The following is a 17,999-nucleotide window of genomic DNA, read 5'->3' on the forward strand; positions in this document are numbered from 1 at the left end:
ATTGAAATAAATAGCGCAGGTCAATGGGCAGGGATACGACTTCAACAATTGACAGAATAGTTTTTGTAAGGTACCGGAAACTTCTAAGAAGATGGACAGTAAGTAGTGTACAAGAAATAAGAGTATGAGGTTGGCAGATTGCGAGGATGAAAATTTATCACTTAGATGTGAATAGATTTTAGATGTCAAGGCTTTCACCTACACGGAGGTGAAGGATATTGAATGGAGGAATTTACACAAGGTTGTACAAATCGCCCAAGTACAGCATCAGTGGACACAGCAACCCTTGCGGCTCCAGGTCAGTCTCGGCTGGTCATTACCATAGACGTGACTGAAATATCTGCTCCAGGTTATCCAGATTAGTCAGAACAGGCAACATTTTTCCCCCACAAACACCTCATTTTTGTTGTTCTAATCTGCCTACTGTTCTTGACGGACACTGCAGCAACACTGATGCACTAATCAGTTTAAATTGTCTGCTCCTATTTTCTTTTTTCCTGATTTGAAGAGCTGGCCTGAGAGAAGAGTTCAGGTGACAAAGTTAACATTTCTAGAACAGACCTAATTTGATTATTTCTAGATTGGCTTGTGGACACAAAAGCTTCCAAGTCCAAAACACCAAAACCAAAATTCATTGAACTACAACAGACAATACACGACCATATGAATCAAACTCCATAAATTATACACTCCACACACTACCTTAATCGGCAGACAACATATTGTGTATAAACACTGACAGGCATGGGCCAGCGGGGGTCTTTGAATTACAGGCATGTGGGATCCTTGTTTTAAGACATTACAGACATGCAAAAACCACCAATCATATGTGGCATGAAACGGGTTTGATTGTGTCGCAGGGACGGCACTGTGTGCACACGCAAGACAACCAATGAGCACCAACACAGATGAACAATGCATATAATAAATACAGTGCAGAAGAATGATTAACGCAGGATGTTTTGGACCTCACAGAAAATTACTTTCCGGAATGTTGTACTTGCTAGATGGGCATTTTTGAAGTCAGGAGGTCACTAGAAACATTTTACTCAATAAAGCATATTATACACACACAATATAAATAATACACACATTCCACTCATACTGAGAACTTCATATGAAAGGGCTGATTGACATTTCAGCATTTATACATTAAACAAAGGCACACATCTGCACAAAAAATTAGTAAAACTTTTATTTCTTATCAGGTCAAAAAAAGAACAGAAAACGAACACGTAGAAGAAATGGAACAATTCTATACAATGGCAATTTTTAAACAGACCCTGTCTTAATTACAACTCTCATGCTCACACACACCTTCACAAGTGCCCACCCTCAGCATTACTCGGGAGTCTGAAAAACCTCACACTCAAAAGAACACCATTAAATACAGCTGTACATGGATTTTAGTAGAAAACACTGATTATCTTTCTTTTCTCCATTTTCAATAAAGCAGTGCACTTCACATCAGGTTTGGACTGTAGTGATCAGAGGTGGAGAACAGAGGGATCATGTACCCTTTTTTGCAGACCCCCCCAAACCCCACAGGATTTTAGCATTTAATAATACCGACATTTCACAGTTTTAGTCTTGTGTTCCCATCGCGCTATAACCTCTCAGTTGAGAATCTCCACCTCTAATTGGCACAGTTCATGCCCCTTTGAAATGCATTACCCACTTGAAATCTTTGGAAGCTACAGGGTAAGAAGAAAAAAGCTATACAATTTGTTTTTTAGCAAATACTTGGATTTTATCTGACTGTACAAAAAAACAAAATATTGATAGTTAAAGGCAAACTTATTTAGCCAGTTTTCCATAAAATAAACCCACTGATTTCACTGTATCAAGAGTTTCACTTCTCATTACCCACCCACCCCCATTGTTCAAATATATTAACCCAAATACTCTTGTAAAGGATGCCCAACCTCCTTTATGGCCTTCCCTTTACGCAACCAACTCAAGCTCATGTCATTTTGAAGGATTACAACTACAATGGGGCAAACTGTAACTAGAGTACTTGGATGAGGATACTCGCACGCACCCCCCCCCAAGCTTTCAAACACAAGACATCCAGCCACCATTAACAGGTTTTGAAAGCTGGATTAATTCACAAGCGCTTCTTGTCCAGATACAATTGGCACATAAAACTACTAAAAAGGTACGTAAGGCTAGTGAACAACAGGCATCGCCTGGACTGTAATCTACAAAAGGACTCATTAAAACTCCCTTAACACAAGGGACCTCATTTTTAAGGTTACATTTTCTTTTGGTGTAGATTATATGGGCAAAGATTTGTTACAAGGGCATCTCACTTTAGCTCAAAGTATACTTTACATATATATATATCTATTATATACAAAAAGAAATGAAAACTGACAAGTTTGACTCGTCCAAAGAAAAATGGGGCAGTTCATTTTGAGGTATGTCAAAATGTTGAAGTTCATGGTGTAACTAAGCATTAAACTCACGATTACAAAGCAAAGGAAAATTAACAAGTTTATGATCAGGAGTTCCTAATTGGTATCTTGGAAATGCTTGATAAAACTGTTTATATTGGAAGACAGACACCCCCAAACCTACAAAATCACTTTCAACTACCCACGTAAGACTGCTCTTGCTTGACACAAGCAAGGGCCCTTGTAAAGAACCACTGGGTTGAAACAAAAATGTAAATTATAGGTAGCATGGGGCAAATTAAAAAAACCAAACTTGCATTTCACTGTTGAAATTTCAGATGAGCCCCATTTCTCTAAAGCAGATCCATTTATAGAATAAATAAAATTTTTGCCCCGTTACAACTGCCATGGTTAATACCTGTAAGATTTTAAAGGGGCGTTGGGATTGAGTAACAAAGAGACTCCAAAATTTAAGCAGCATTGCATTATGCTCTAGTCTTTGATTTACAGTTCAAATCCTTCTTGCAAAATCATATTCACATGAAGCAAACATGTTCATCTCAGTCATTATAAGAAGAAAATAAATGAGCCCCCTGTAGAATTGGGAGCCTTTTTTGTCCTCTCCTACCAGCAACCCCAGAGGTTAATGTCTTGCCCAATTCATAGCTATCAGTCAGGAGAAAAAAAAAAAAAAGCCAAGAAATGGAACAGGAATCGTTGGTAGTTATATGAAGAAACTCCGATGTCAATGCATTGGATTATCTGGGCTTTAGATGCGCCTTCACGTAACTCTTCAGTCTTCCTCATCACTGTCGTCTGGACTGATTGCTGGACTTGTAAGGCTGTACGTTGGAGAGGTTGGGCTATAGCCAGGAGAGGTGGGAGAATAGGTGGAGCCCTTGGGGCTTGTCGGCGAATAAGTTGGAGATGTTGGGGAGTACTTTGGAGAGGTAGGCGAATAAGTGGGGGAAGTGGGGGAATATTTAGGGGAGGTGGGCGTGTAACCAGGGGATGTTGGGGAATATGTTGGACTAGTGGGGCTGTATTTAGGTGTAGTAGGCGAATAAGTAGGAGAAGTAGGTGAATACTTCGGAGAAGAGGGGGAGTATTTGGGAGAGGTAGGACTGTACTTGGGGGACGTTGGGGTGTATTCTGGAGAGCTGGGGCTGTAGGAGGGGCTGGTTGGGGTGTATTTGGGACTGGTTGGGCTGTAACTTGGACTGCTTGGAGAGTAGCTTGGAGAACTTGGGGTGTAGGTGGGAGATTGTGGAGTATATCGAGGACTGGAGGGCGAGTAACTGGGCGAGGTAGGAGAATAGCTTGGAGATGTAGGAGAGTAAGATGGGGAAGTGGGGCTGTAGTTGGGAGATGTTGGAGTATAGTTGGGAGAAGTTGGGGAGTAGGAAGGAGAAGTAGGGGAATAAGAAGGAGATGTAGGGGTGTAGTTGGGGGATGTAGGCGAATAACTAGGGGATGTAGGCGAGTAGCTGGGAGATGTAGGCGAGTAGGAAGGTGAAGTGGGACTGTAGGAAGGGCTGGTTGGAGAGTAGGAGGGAGAAGTGGGAGAATAAGATGGAGATGTAGGGCTGTAACTGGGCGACGTTGGAGAGTAGCTAGGAGATGTTGGAGAATAGCTGGGAGACGTTGGCGAGTATGATGGGGATGTGGGAGAGTAGCTGGGTGAGGTAGGAGAGTAGGAAGGTGAGGTGGGTGAATAGCTAGGTGAAGTGGGCGAGTAAGAAGGAGAAGTAGGAGAGTAGGATGGGGAAGTAGGAGAGTAGGATGGGGAAGTAGGAGAGTAGTTGGGACTAGTTGGAGAATAACTGGGACTAGTTGGAGAATAACTGGGTGAGGTAGGAGAATAGCCAGGGCTCTGTGGTGTGTAGCCACCTGGTGAACGTGGTTCATAAGCTGGAGAGGTTGGAGAGTAGCTTGGGGACATTGCACCACCTGGTAGAAAAGCAACATATTACAAGATTAATTAAACTGCGTTACTGCATACTGAAGTAATAAAACCCAAAGTGAGGGTGAGGGAAAGAAAATGCAAATTTATATGAAAACAGTCCCAAATAAAAACAAAGGCCACCAAATGCCGACTTACCAGGAGAAGGAATGTAAGGGCTTGCTGGTCCTGGTGATCCAGGAGACCCTGGAGTAGGTGACCAAGCTGGAGAATAACCAGGGCTAAAGCCACTTGCATCTGATGCAGCGCTAGGAGAAAATCCAGCGCCTCCTGGGGTCATGCCGCTCCCTGGGGATGGGAAAAAAATAAATAAAAAATTGAGAAGCTGAAAAGGTTTAAGAGGTTGAAATGGACACATTATAAAATGTCTATTGCCTTCTCCCTTTTCGAAATAAGTATACAAAAACATAACCCTAACTATATACCTTCAAGCTGGAAGGACATACTTGCTGCACATAAGACTGACATGGAGGGAACTGAAACTTGATGTCTACAAATGTAAATAAACTGCCAGAACTAGACACAAGATGAATAGCTATGAAGACCAACACTGGTACAGAACCTCAGTCTCTGGCATCAAGTAAATACAGATTATGCATAAACACACAGATAAGGAAACATGGATAACATTGAGAAGGGAGTTGGAGGGGAAAAGCCACAATTTAGCTAGTTTCACTCTGATCAACTTTGAAAAAATATACTACTCCGGTGCACTGAATAGGTAAAGACATCTTCAAACACAGCTATACTTACCAACACTTGGTGACCAAGCTCCATAAGCAGGTGTAGCACCCTGATTCCAGGGGGTCATGGCTGGAGACATGCCACCCATTGGGCTAGGAGCGGAGCCATAGAACATACCAGTAGCTACAAAAGGAGCGAGAGTGGTGTTAAATAAGAGAAAAAACACTTGGTGATGTTTCAAGTCATTCTTACTGTAAATTAAACATGCAATATCCTGCTAGATCAGGCCAACAATCAAATTGGACACACTACTTCAAACAATTTGAAGTGCCTATTTTTAAAGGTCAAATGAGTTCATAAAGATTCATGAAGACTACGGGTCAAATTACAGTTTACTTCTTTGTTACAAGGTGGACAGATTGGGAAGCATTATTCCTGCTAGAGAAATGTCAGTCTTTAAAATTGAAGCACAAGTTACATGTAAAGAATGTAGAGTATGGTTTTGCTAAATATACAAACAAACTTACGCCCTGCAACACTGATCCCAGGTAAATTGGTGGGGATCTCCATTCCATATTTGCATTTCTCTGCGTCTAACAGTAGATCAAAACAGCCTGTCCCAGCAGGAGCTAACTGGCCCAGCATAATGTTCTCCGAAACACCCTTCATGGGATCGCATTCTCCATGAGCTGAAGCTTCCATCAACACATCAACCTTAAAGTGCAAGTTAGAAATTCAGTTTGTGAATGAGAACCTTTAAAAATCCAGAACATTTTGGCCAGTAAACTTTTTAATAACTGACAAGTTTACCAAGATGGTACTTTCATGATACATGCTTTGTAATACGGATTCCATTCATTACAAGGTATCACGATTATGCCAGGAAAATTGCCACTGGCTGAATTAATCCAACACATTTTCCAGATGAACCCCACTCCCTTAAGATGCTTACCGTTTCTTCAAAGGAACACTTCATGAGAGGCCCAGTGTCCTGCCTATTCACACCATGTCTGGTGATGGCCATCAAATGGCCTCGACAAGTCATGGTGTCACAAAGCAGTGCCAAATGTCGGTAGTTGACATAGGACCCATCAAAGGAGATGACATGGTACAGCTCTCTCTCTAGAGCTTTCCGTACAGCTTCAATACCCAGAACCTGTCAAAGACGAAAAGCATGGTCAATTCTTGCATAAAAAAAGGTTTTTTTTGTGGGGGAGTGTAGTGTGGCTGTAAGTGCCAGAGGTTTTTTCTAAGCTTCAACTTCTGTTTAACAGTAAAGTCTGCTACAAGACTGCACAAGCTAGGTCGTTGCATTCACTGTACATATACCAGCCGAGAAATATGGTTTGTGATCAGGCCTGATACTCATTTGATAAATGGAATAAGGAGTGCAACCATAATGAAATGTATGTTCCACATTTTCACATGCAAATGGAAATTAATAGCACCAGGATCAAATGAAATACGAGATTAAAAGCAGGAGGCAGAGCTGGAGGTAGCAGAGTTAAAGATGCTAAGATTTGCATTGGGTGTGACGAGGATGAACAGGGTTAGAAAGGAGTACATTAGAGGGTCAGCTCAAGTTGGACGGTTGGGAGACAAAGTCAGAGAGGCGAGATTGCGTTGGTCTGGACATGTGCAGAGAAGAAATGCTGGGTATATTGGGAGAAAGATGTTATGGATAGGCCTCTCTCTTTACCTGGCAGATCTAAGAGAAGGTTTATGGATGTGGTGAGACAGGACATGCAGGTTTTTCAAACCCATTTACACCACCCTATTAGGGTAGCATTGGGTGCAAGGCATGAACCACCCCTGCAGCAGCCCATGGTAGGGCCGACAAATGCACAGTCTCACTAATCCAATTTGGAGATAACTTCTGACTTTGAGGCAGTTCCACCTAAAGGCAGACAATATTACCCATCAGGCTATGTTGCCACTGAGGCATCAAACTGCTCTGATAAAACAGTTAAAACAAAAGTAGAGGCGTTTTTGTATATATAATTTTTGTATAGCACGCCTACCAAGAGAACTTTGACAAGAACTGAAATAGAGTACAAGTTGAGCATTGCTCCATTATTAAAATATTCACACATCAGGTAACTCACCGTAAAAATTTCCACAATGTCATTGGAGGTTGTCCTTACAGGGTCCACATCCTTTTCACTTAGCACCCTCATGAGTCCTACACCATCTGTCTCCAAAATCCATTCCTGCAAAGCTTTGAACTCGCCATCCTCTGTGATGATAATCTTTTTCTTGTTGTCCGTCTGAGGCAAGTGCATATACACCTACAGCAGGATTGTGGACCGTTAAATCACTTATCCTGTGCCTGGTACATTTTTAGGTATAACCAAACATTTTCTATCAAAGTTATATAATGCATTAATTTGAGTGTAGGAGTGTAGACTGCCACTGAATCAATGAAAAAGGATTTTAAAAACTGGGTAATTTAATTTTTTTTTTGTTACATGTTTTAATATAGAAAAAGGTCAACTTAAGAAACTAAAGTGATCAGTACATTAAGTCTAACACATGTAAATTATCCTATATTGGCTGGAGTGTTGAGCCACCAGATATGGGCTATTTAAAGTTCAGTTCTGGAACACCTGTTGATTCTACTGAAGGAAAAAAACTCAACTACAAAGTAAGCTAAACCATTAATTATGAGAAGTGTTCAATGAGCATACACTAGTACCCAAGGTAACTAAAAATGCATGCATGAAGCAAGATACTCACTGAATCATGGGTCAGTAACAGGACTGACCTAGCTTAGCCAACAATAGCATATTTACATTCCTTCTTTTTATCTTTGCTTACCCAAGATTGATTTGTTTTTTGTTTTTTATAAATTGCAAGCCCACACACTGTAGCAGATGTGAAGCCATTTTTGACAAATCTAACAAGCCAGTCCAACTTACCTTGCTGATCTGCTCAATCCCCTGAAGAGTCATATCTGTCAGCATATTTGACTCAATGCACCTTAGGAACACATCATCATCCATCTTGTCAACCACTTCTTCATCCTGCATTTTAAAACAATTCAGTCAAACAGAAGTAGGAGGGAGACCTAGTAACAGTGTAAAAGTACAAACAGCTGTATCCAATATCTAAAAGGGTTTTTCTGTAGACACATTAAGCAAAACATTCTAAATTTACTCCCTAAACATGCATAATTCCTATCCAAAAAACATCAAGGCTGACTCTGCAAAAGGTTAAACTAAAATTCAGTTGTGTGGGCCCACTGACAACAACATTAATGACTGCTCTGCAATACAATTGGAAATCTGCCTGGTTCAATTTAGAATATGGTCAGCCAAAAATGCCAGCCTACTAAACCAGTATTTTGGTTAACATTGTGGAGGCTTTTGGTTAGTAAGATTAGTTGATTTATGTAGAGTTTTAAGAGGTCAACTAGGGAAAAAAACAAGTCTTCGGACACCAGCTTGTATCGTGTATTATATTTGGTCTACAGGACCTCTGGGTAGGAGATCTTTAAGGGCACTTGCAATCTATTCACAATTGTTACACCAATAGGAAAGGTACTGCCGGTAACAGAAAAGCAGCTGGACAGTAAAATTCAATTTTACAGATTTTTCAACTTTACACAGCTTTGCCATGAGCACGTCACTTGACTTACAAATAAAAGCTACAAAAGATACAATAAGTTATCAAATGAGAACATACAGGAGAATGGTGACTCAAGCACTAGTCTGCTGCTTCAAACCTCATTTCTGCTCTGGGCACTGACCAGTGACTGCATGTTGCCCCAGTGCCTGCCCAAGTACTAGAATTTTTCCTTTAAACCCCAAATGCATGCAAATTCAACACAAGTCAAACATACAAAGATTCACTCGAAAGAGGCCCTGAATATTCTGTAACGAATCTCACTAGGACGAAGTAATGTGAACAAAGCAATGGGCAATGTGCTCCACAGTACATGGAACTTCGAACAAGCTAGGATGCCCATGCATCAGAGCAATGAGGTAGGTGCTATCATATTTAACCTCCCTTTGCAACTTCTGGGTGCATACCACCCATACCCCTTCACTCAGTCACTCAACTTCTCATCAGGATGGTGGTGTACAGTATTGAGCAGCGCGTCTTCATGGTGCAAATCTATTGGGTCAACAATTTGTTTAAGAGATGGAACAATGTGTCACACATCGGCAAGAAGCATGGCAGAAATTGAGTCCTTCTTCGGTAACAGGGTAATTTCAAAGGGGCTTTGGCCACCATGGTCACCAAGTCTGACACCACCAGACATCTTCCTTTGGGGTATGCTCAAAAGAAAAAAATCTATCGGAACACATCTCTCACTGTGGAAGATTTGAAGGAAAACATGCAACGTGAAATTGCTGCTGTTCCCCCCACCCCCCCATGAAGACGCTCGCCAATATGTTCAGGAACATGGAGCGCCATCTCAAAATCTGTCTGGCAGAAAATGGAAACCACTTAAAGCATCACAGGTAATGCAACCAATTACACAAACATCAAGGTATCGAGCGTATTTTTTCGGTTCATCTTGTTTCATCCTAACGGGAGTTTCACTCGAAAGAGACCCTTAATATTCTGTTGCATCTCCCTGGACAATTTACACATGGCTGACAAAATGGCACGCTGCCCTCAAATGGTTTCTGTCTTGCACTTTGCAGTGCCTACAATAGGCCCACACAACACTGAGCTGGATTAAAGAAGTTAAGCTTAAATGTCTGAAGGTGTTGAACTCTAGTTTTCCAGACAGCAGACAAACTAAATACTAGGTAATAACTGTTTGGATATTTCACATTCCAAATAAAATCATTTAATAAGCACCCCAAAAAAAATAATCACACATTAAAACACACTATAAAACAAAGAAGCAAGTAAATAATCCAATGCAAAAAGTCTGCAGTACAAAAATATCAATTACAATTAAAGATGGAGAAACAGCCTACAGAAGAAAAAAAAAACACCACACACACACACAGACTCAGATGTGAGGGAAAACCAAAACAAAGACACTAAATGAAGAGTTCTCAACTCTGTTATTACCTCTTGAAATTTATTCTCATCACTATTCATGATTCGAATGCGCAGTACCAGCTTCTCTGCATTATCATCATTGAAGATGCAATTCAAATCATCTCCAAAGCCTGTACAGAAAAGTTCAGGTTAAATAAAACAATTTCTTCCAAAAGACCTTAGTTAAACTGCTCATTGGAAAACAGAATAAAACCCGAGGAAAAAAATGATGTTTCATCAGTTTAAGCTACCATTATATAGACTGGAAAGAAACTGCAAAAGGTTTGTTAGGGCATTTAATGTTAATGCAGTTCTAATGATATACCCCAGTCAGTGAATTTTTCATTCAGAAAGATGACAGCAATAAGCAGACAGATTCAACATTAAAAAATTATTTAAAGTGAAAAAGCTACTGCCTGCTTAAACCTTGAGGTTTTCATATAACAGTAGACACCAACATCCATTAATTAAAACTCAGCAGCACAGAGTAAGGCTGGATACAGATTATACCCAAACACATTACTACAGCCATTGACTTTGAATATATTGCTACAGCCATTGACTTTGAATACATTGCAAAGGATTCCCTGGAGGATTTTACCAAAAAACACTAACCTGCGTTGATTTTTTCAGCAATCTGTTCCATGGTCAGCTTTCTGTCAGTCATATGCTTGCGGTCAAGCTCGATGCGCAACAGCCAGGGTGAAATGCGAGTGACATCAAAGTCCGGCATTTCATAATAGACATTCACCCACTCCTGGTCCTCTGCCACTACGGTGTTGTGAGGGTTTGGGTCGTAATAAATAGCGGTGTTTGCTGTTACCTTCCTCAATGTTGTATGTTCCAGACGACATAGGATATCCTAAAAGCAGTAAACTTTGGTCAGCTCACAATAAAATTAACAGAAATGTCTGCTTCAACTGTAAAATGAAATAAAAAGATAAAATTTTGAATTCTGCGGCCAAAACAAATTCAAGTGTGGTACTGTCTAGTACTATACCTGCCACCTTATACCCAAACACATTTAGCATTAGCCCTTGTGAATCACCTTAGCTCTCTCTGCATCCCGCGCTGCCTGTCCAAGGAGGAAGACAGTTAAAGAGGGAGTCTTGGGTCGTTTGGAAATGTTGATCAGCTCCTTAAGACGGGGCACTCCCAGCGTGACATTCTTGGCAGACACACCAGCATAGTGGAAGGTGTTCAGAGTCATCTGTGTGGCAGGCTCTCCAAGTGACTGAGCAGCAAGAGCTCCTACCATCTCCCCAGGGTGAACCTAGTAATACAAGACAAGAGACCTGTTTAAATTCTTTTCCCCCCACTATCTCAATTCACAGTTTCTCAGAATGGTCTGAATTCAGCTCCCTTGTACATTAGTTGGTACGCCCATTAAAATTATGGGCAAAGTGGGAAACAAAGCAGAATACAAAAAGTGCTACCCAGCTGGAAAATTTGCCGGGATGCAACGCAGATTTGCAAGTTTCAGAAGCCAAATTGAACGAAATGATTTGTCTGAATGGACATTAGTTATGACAGCCACAACACTTACAATGGCCTGGCTGAACTTGGCTTCTATCTCCCCAAGCAGCCAATCAAAAGCCTCTGTGCTGAGCCGGAACTCTTCGGTCATTCGACGGCTACAAAGAGTTGAGCGTAGGTGAATATTGAACAGTAGAGTGGCATTCTCCTGTGCCTGCCGGCTCAAGGGGTCATCACCATTGACAATAACAAGTCTCTTACTTAGTTCCTGAGCACCTGAGGAAGAAAGCAAAAAATATTTACAAACGTATAAAGAGTGTGAAATTTAAGAAAAGCACAGTAGAACTGTAAAGCTTAATAAAATGCATGGATCCAATTCTACTCTGTTTATTCAGGAAAGTCAAAAACGTACCTTCAACAACTCTGAGTGGGTGCAAGTCAGTTGGTGTGCGAGTATTAATGCGAAAAATCTTCTGGGCATTCCAAATCATCCTGGCTAGATTACAAGGCAACACCACCTGGAAGTAAAGAAAAGCAATTAATTTTCATCTGCTACAAAAACCATGCTTTTACCAGTTATTTAAAATTACTTATAATAGTGATCATTTGTACCCCTTACTTTATATTCTGTGGTCACCAAACACAAACAAATCCACACATACTTGCTGGCAATTTCAGGAGGCCCAGCTCTTTTTTTGTTTTTGTGAAGTGTCTAAGGTTGATGTCCTCTATAGCAACTTCAGGGCTGCCTTTTGCCAAGTGATAAAAGGGCTTGGACGAAAGTTAAAATGGCAGAGGGTTTAAAGCTCCCTCAAACATATACATATTGAGCTGTAAACCTGGTAGTACAGATGGGGCAGAAGCTCAACTTGTGAAAGAGGTGTCAGCGACACAAAGATCTGAAGTACTGCCTTTGTGATTCTACCAGATAGATGTAGATCAAAACTTGTATAAATTAAGCCCAGAAAAATGACAGCACACACCCAGTTTTCATGGTTATTTTATCAAAGGCACACCTTTTGTAATTAGACATTAAACTGGGAAAGAGTACTGCAATCAGGGCTGACTCCTGTTACATAATGTATTGTAATGGTTGTGGGGCAGTGTTTACATTGTTAAGTGGGGTTGGAAATGTTCACCTACATATCACACATTTGAATCCTACAGATCAACACTTTTAAAAAAGAACTTTAACACGTCCCAGAATTGTTACGCAGCCATCAACAGGAAAATTGAACATCAGCCTAACAGACTCTGGCCTTCTTTAACTTACTTTACTGTCTCCAGTAGGGAAGATTGTTCTCAAGATTTGTCGGTCCTCTCGCATCTTTTCAAACTCCTTCTCTAGTTCACTCTGCACATGAGCATTGGTCATTACATCCTTGACCACTTCCTCCTGCAGTGTGCGCCGAAGTGCTCTCTCATTTGTGCAGTCAAATTTGAACCTATCAGAAACAGGATATGAGAGTTACAAGGTTTTGGGAGTACCACAAAATATACTATAATGTCCCACTGTAATGCTGGTCTAAGGAGGCATTTCTCAGTTTTTTACTAACCATAGCCAAGGGGTTGCTCATAACTTCTGAACTAAAAAAAAAAAAATGTAAAAAACAGTATACGGTGCGTGGTGATGCAAGACTCAACATATCGAGTAACATTAGGCACATAGCTCACTAAAAGTTGTAGACAAGCAGAAAGTTTTTTGAAACTCACTGGCCCATGTGAAAGTAGCAATTGTAGCATTAGTAAATGCAACTAAAAACTGTGTATTGATCTGTCTCTCACAGCACTATGGCCAACATATTGGCATTTATTTTAACTACATTTGAAAAGAAAGATTACCTACCTGTTCCCTGTACTGCATAGGCATATGCTGCTAGTCTTGCTTAAGTATAAACAATGAACATGCACGTACACAGTATGAGGTCTCATTGTTTTCTTGTGGTAAACAATCACACACACACACAACAATGACAAGAAATAAAATGCTAGAAATACAGTATTAGAAAAAAATTTGGTGTAAACTAGGACTTAAGGTTAATGCTTCATACTTCTAAAACTGATCTCGTGATTAAATGCTTTTTCTCCTTAACTGTGTTTAGCCCCCCTTTGAAATTCACAAGCTCAGATGCACTGGGGCACATGACCAAGAAAGGTTGATATTAAGAAACAAGTTCTATTTAAAAGCCTGTTTTTGACTGCCTTGTTTTAGAACAAACAGATAAATGTCTATGGTACATTGCTACTTGTATGTAATAGTTGACCATTTTCAGTGTTCCTCAACCATTGCAATCGATAACCTGCACAGGTGGTACTCGAGGAAACAAAAACCACAGATAGAGACTGTGGGTAACACAGTCACCAATCCCGACCCTCCAGACTCCTCTGCAGCTCCACTCCCAACTTTCCCACCCCAGTACTCCTCCACCTTATCCATCTCCCCTACCAAACCAATGTTTCAATTCGCTCCAAGAAAACCATTCCCACTTAATTTAACACCAATTTGAGCCATTCAATAGCAGGATGGAGAGACAATTCAGGAACCATGTATCAACTGCAATTTGAATTTAGTGACAGTATCTACAGCATGCACTCTCACCTCCTCCTCCACCCATATGTGCAGCCTGCCAACTGTCTGCCTCTCTCTCAGGTCTGGTCCTCCAGTTTAAAAGTTTTAGTTTTGGTGAACTTGTTTGGTTCTATGAACCACAAAAGTTTTAGAAATTGGCAGATTAAAATGATTTGTTTTTTATTGTACATTCTCCTGTCTTGAATAATAAACATATCTAACATTGCATTGAGTAGATATTAATCAACAGCTATTGCTTCAGAGGTGCCAATTTTGTTAACAGTGACTCTTCATTTAAGAGCAGCTCTGCTTCGAACTTCAGTCCATTTGTATATTTTTAAAGTTATCAAAACTGGAACCTGACAGGTTTCACAGGTTCTTTCTCTTTTCACCTGAATGAATATGTAACAAGTTATGATTTTTCTACTTATTTTGATCTAGATGTCCCTATATAATTTGTTAATTTAAAAATATGGAAATCATAGGCTATATCTCTTATTTTTCAAGCAATAAATTCTTAAAAGCAAAAGGTGCACATAAGGAAAAAATAAATAAAACATAAAAGGTGTGCACAATCACACAAAACATTCTAAGCAATTCACACTTGTTAAAAACCCCAAAATTGGATTATTGGGGGCAGGCATGGTAGTTAATGTAATCTCATTTTTAGTTCTTAATAGAAAGAGTTCACTACTTAAGACTGAAAGAAAATGTTGGTACTTCAAAATATTTAAATTCCTGGAGGAGCCAAGACAAGAAAAATTGTTATATATCAAAGCCTAGGAGATACCAGATTACATTTAATCACATAGGTGTCAGTCTACTGTAAGTATTTGTAAATTTAAAAAGTTTTTTAAATTTTATTGGTGAAGACCTTGATTAACTGGTACAACATTTGGGGTTGGGCTTGACTCTGGAGACCCTTATCTAAGGTATTCCATTCTCAATGGTTGTTTTGACTGGGACAAATTTAAATCAAAACCACCATTATTAATTTCAGCTCAAAGGATAAATTGATACTTTGAAAAATGTAGAGCTGGCAAATTTAAATATCACAGAAGTACAACTTTTAACAGCAAAACATGCATAATACCACAGTTAAAAACGTTAATGCTAGACAGCAAAGTCTGTAGCAAACTATAATCTATGAATACATAACTCCACTTATCCAAAAATGAAGCATTAACTACCACTACTTACTGCAAAATGGTTAAAAATTAGACTACATACCTCCAAATACAGTTGAGGACACAATTCGTACACATTACTATTGCATGGGATAATTTATATGGCAAGGGCTTTTACAAAAGGCACAAGTACTCAAATTCTGAGCAGCAGTGCCATCTACAGGGGACTCCTGAACACTGCTAAACTAATGATTGTGATTGCAATTATATTACGCCTGCTAAAATTCTAGGGATTTAAGCACTCAATATGTACCATAGAAAACAAAGGTAGACAGTTCAAGATACTAAGTAATAAAATGGTCAACAGCAGCCAAGATGTATTGCAAAGAAGATCACTAGCATTGGTGGCATCTACAATATCTACAGTAAAATCTTAAGAGGCAAGAATTACTGATGACAAAATGTGCCATATTTTCTTTCAGTGAGGAAAACTTACTTCTTTTCAAAGGCTTTGTTTGATGGCTTCAGTGTGGCCACATTCTGGAACTCTACTGCTTCACCAGCCAGTCCATCTTCACCATAACGCAGCTGCACTACTTGGTTGATGGAGTTACGCACTGTAGCATCATATTTCACCATTACAGACTCCATAGACTTGATAAGTCGTCTCTGGATATAGCCTGTGAAATAAAAATAGGTATTTTACATAAATGAATAGCATAAACAGAACTAGCTACAACTGTAAAGCATCCTTTTTTAAAAGCTAAGGCACAGTCAATGGAAGTCTATACCTACAGCGCACCAAGATCTATATAAAAAAAGACATGGAAGGACCAAGCATACGTCAAGCATTTTATAATGTAGTTAACTCAATTTTCCAAATTCTCAGTGACACCTTTTATTGGCTAACTAAAAAGATTACAATATGCAAGCTTTCAAGGTAAAGAGATATGCACCCACTTCTAAACAAAACACTTTAAGTACTTGCCTGTCTCAGCAGTTTTGACAGCTGTATCAATCAAACCCTCTCTTCCACCCATAGCGTGAAAGAAAAACTCCGTTGGAGTAAGTCCTGCCAAATAAGAGTTCTCCACAAAGCCCCTGCTCTCTGGCCCATAGTCATCCTTGATAAAATGTGGAAGGGTACGGTGCTTAAAGCCAAATGGGATCCGTTTTCCTTCAACGTTCTGCTGACCCACCACAGCAATAACCTACAGCAAAGGAAATACACGTTTACCATACAAAGTGCTGGAGGGAATTAATCACATAATTCCATAAAAAGTAAGATAACTTAATTTGAATCTGCAATTAACTGGTCAGCTTACCTGAGAAATGTTAATTTTTGAGCCCTTGGACCCAGCTACCACCATGGATTTGAAGTTGTTATATTCAGATAAAGATTTCTGTGCAGAAGAGCCAGTCTTATCTCTGGCATCATTCAGGATCCTGTTCACCTGGTTCTCAAATGTCTGACGCAGTGTGTTACCTGGAGTGGGCTCCAGCTCATTATTGTGAGCCTTCTCAATGACCTACAGAAAAATATAAAGGAAAGTGAAGTGAAAATGCTTTCCTGGAGAGAAACAAACACGAACAATGGCAAATATTCCTGGTCTCCTTACCTCTATTACATCTTGTTTGGCTTTCTTAATGGTGTTCTGAATATCCAAGTAAGTTTTAGCATCAGCAATAGAGTCTCCAATACCAATAGAATGACCTGACGAAGAAAAAATATATTTTGAAGACATTGCCACACGTAAATTTCACAGAAGCTGGACAAGAAGCCATAATCACTGAAATCTTAGACTTTAATAACACAGATTCAGCCAATTCTGAAATGCCACAATTGTCTTAGAGATCAAGAAAAAGGATAATTACACCATTAAGGAGTCAGACTGCCTCCATCATTACCTAACAAAACTAGCATGAGACAACCCTTTTTCAAGACAAGCATGTGGCTTTCAAACTCTGAAAAGTTACTATTTGGAGTGACAAAAACAGAGGCAGTAGTCACAGCACAGGATTAGTGTGAAACAGAGTATATATATATATATATATATATATATATATATATATATATATATATATATATATATATATATATATATATATATATATATATATATATATATATATAGACAATACTCAAGCACACATTCTTTCCTCTGCACTGTCATTTTTAAAGAGGAACAGCACAATACAATGTCTCCACATAATGACCAGAGTGGCACTTTCTTCAAAAATGGAACACATATACATTTGCGTTGTACCTTATGCTTGGGAGTTTGCAAACAGTTTTCCCCCCCAAAGTTACTTTCTCTACCGAATTGACACCATAATACTATTGTGGAATAAGCAGCTCAAAAACTAAACAAAGGCCCTCTTGATAGATGTGCAATCAGTATCAATTACTATCAGTAATAACTAGTCATCTACATCAAATCATTGATAACAAGAGCCTAAAGGTTGGAATGGAAAAGTGCAGGCAGTAGATTACCCTCAATGAGCAGCCAGTTGTTAACAACTGTCTGGATGTTGCTATAGAAGAGGCGAGTAGTGTCATGACCCATCTCAAGGTAGGAGATATGAACCAAGGAGCCAGCAGATGTTCCCAGAGACTTCTTGCATAGGATGCCCATGATCAACTCTCCATTTTCCACAATGACCTACAAGACAGAAGGTTTACTTCTCAAACTCAAGCTGGCTAACTAACAAGATTAAAATCACAAATAAAAACCCCTTCTAACAAACCATCAAAAGAGGTCTTTCTTGGTCCAAAGAACTTT

The 17,999-nt window shown here is 39.6% G+C and overlaps 1 protein-coding gene across 1 annotated transcript in view; it reads right to left on the bottom strand.

Annotated features, from left to right (window-relative positions):
- Positions 1-1,180: 1,180 nt before the first annotated feature.
- polr2a (RNA polymerase II subunit A) overlaps positions 1,181-17,999 on the bottom strand; it is a 32,620-nt gene continuing 15,801 nt past the window's right edge. The window contains exons 12-29 of the mRNA XM_039746996.1: positions 17,711-17,879; positions 16,836-16,930; positions 16,542-16,745; positions 16,205-16,427; positions 15,713-15,896; positions 12,794-12,965; positions 11,933-12,038; positions 11,591-11,796; positions 11,093-11,317; positions 10,660-10,906; positions 10,075-10,175; positions 7,962-8,066; positions 7,149-7,331; positions 5,996-6,199; positions 5,571-5,757; positions 5,113-5,226; positions 4,498-4,647; positions 1,181-4,346 (exon numbers count right to left, since the gene is read on the bottom strand). Of these exons, the coding sequence (XP_039602930.1) occupies positions 3,190-4,346; positions 4,498-4,647; positions 5,113-5,226; positions 5,571-5,757; positions 5,996-6,199; positions 7,149-7,331; positions 7,962-8,066; positions 10,075-10,175; positions 10,660-10,906; positions 11,093-11,317; positions 11,591-11,796; positions 11,933-12,038; positions 12,794-12,965; positions 15,713-15,896; positions 16,205-16,427; positions 16,542-16,745; positions 16,836-16,930; positions 17,711-17,879 (4,032 nt within the window). The 3' untranslated portion in view covers positions 1,181-3,189. The remainder of the gene's footprint in view (positions 4,347-4,497; positions 4,648-5,112; positions 5,227-5,570; positions 5,758-5,995; positions 6,200-7,148; positions 7,332-7,961; positions 8,067-10,074; positions 10,176-10,659; positions 10,907-11,092; positions 11,318-11,590; positions 11,797-11,932; positions 12,039-12,793; positions 12,966-15,712; positions 15,897-16,204; positions 16,428-16,541; positions 16,746-16,835; positions 16,931-17,710; positions 17,880-17,999) is intronic.

This window comes from Polypterus senegalus, chromosome 3 (assembly GCF_016835505.1).
Source record: "Polypterus senegalus isolate Bchr_013 chromosome 3, ASM1683550v1, whole genome shotgun sequence".
Lineage (NCBI taxonomy): Eukaryota > Metazoa > Chordata > Cladistia > Polypteriformes > Polypteridae > Polypterus > Polypterus senegalus.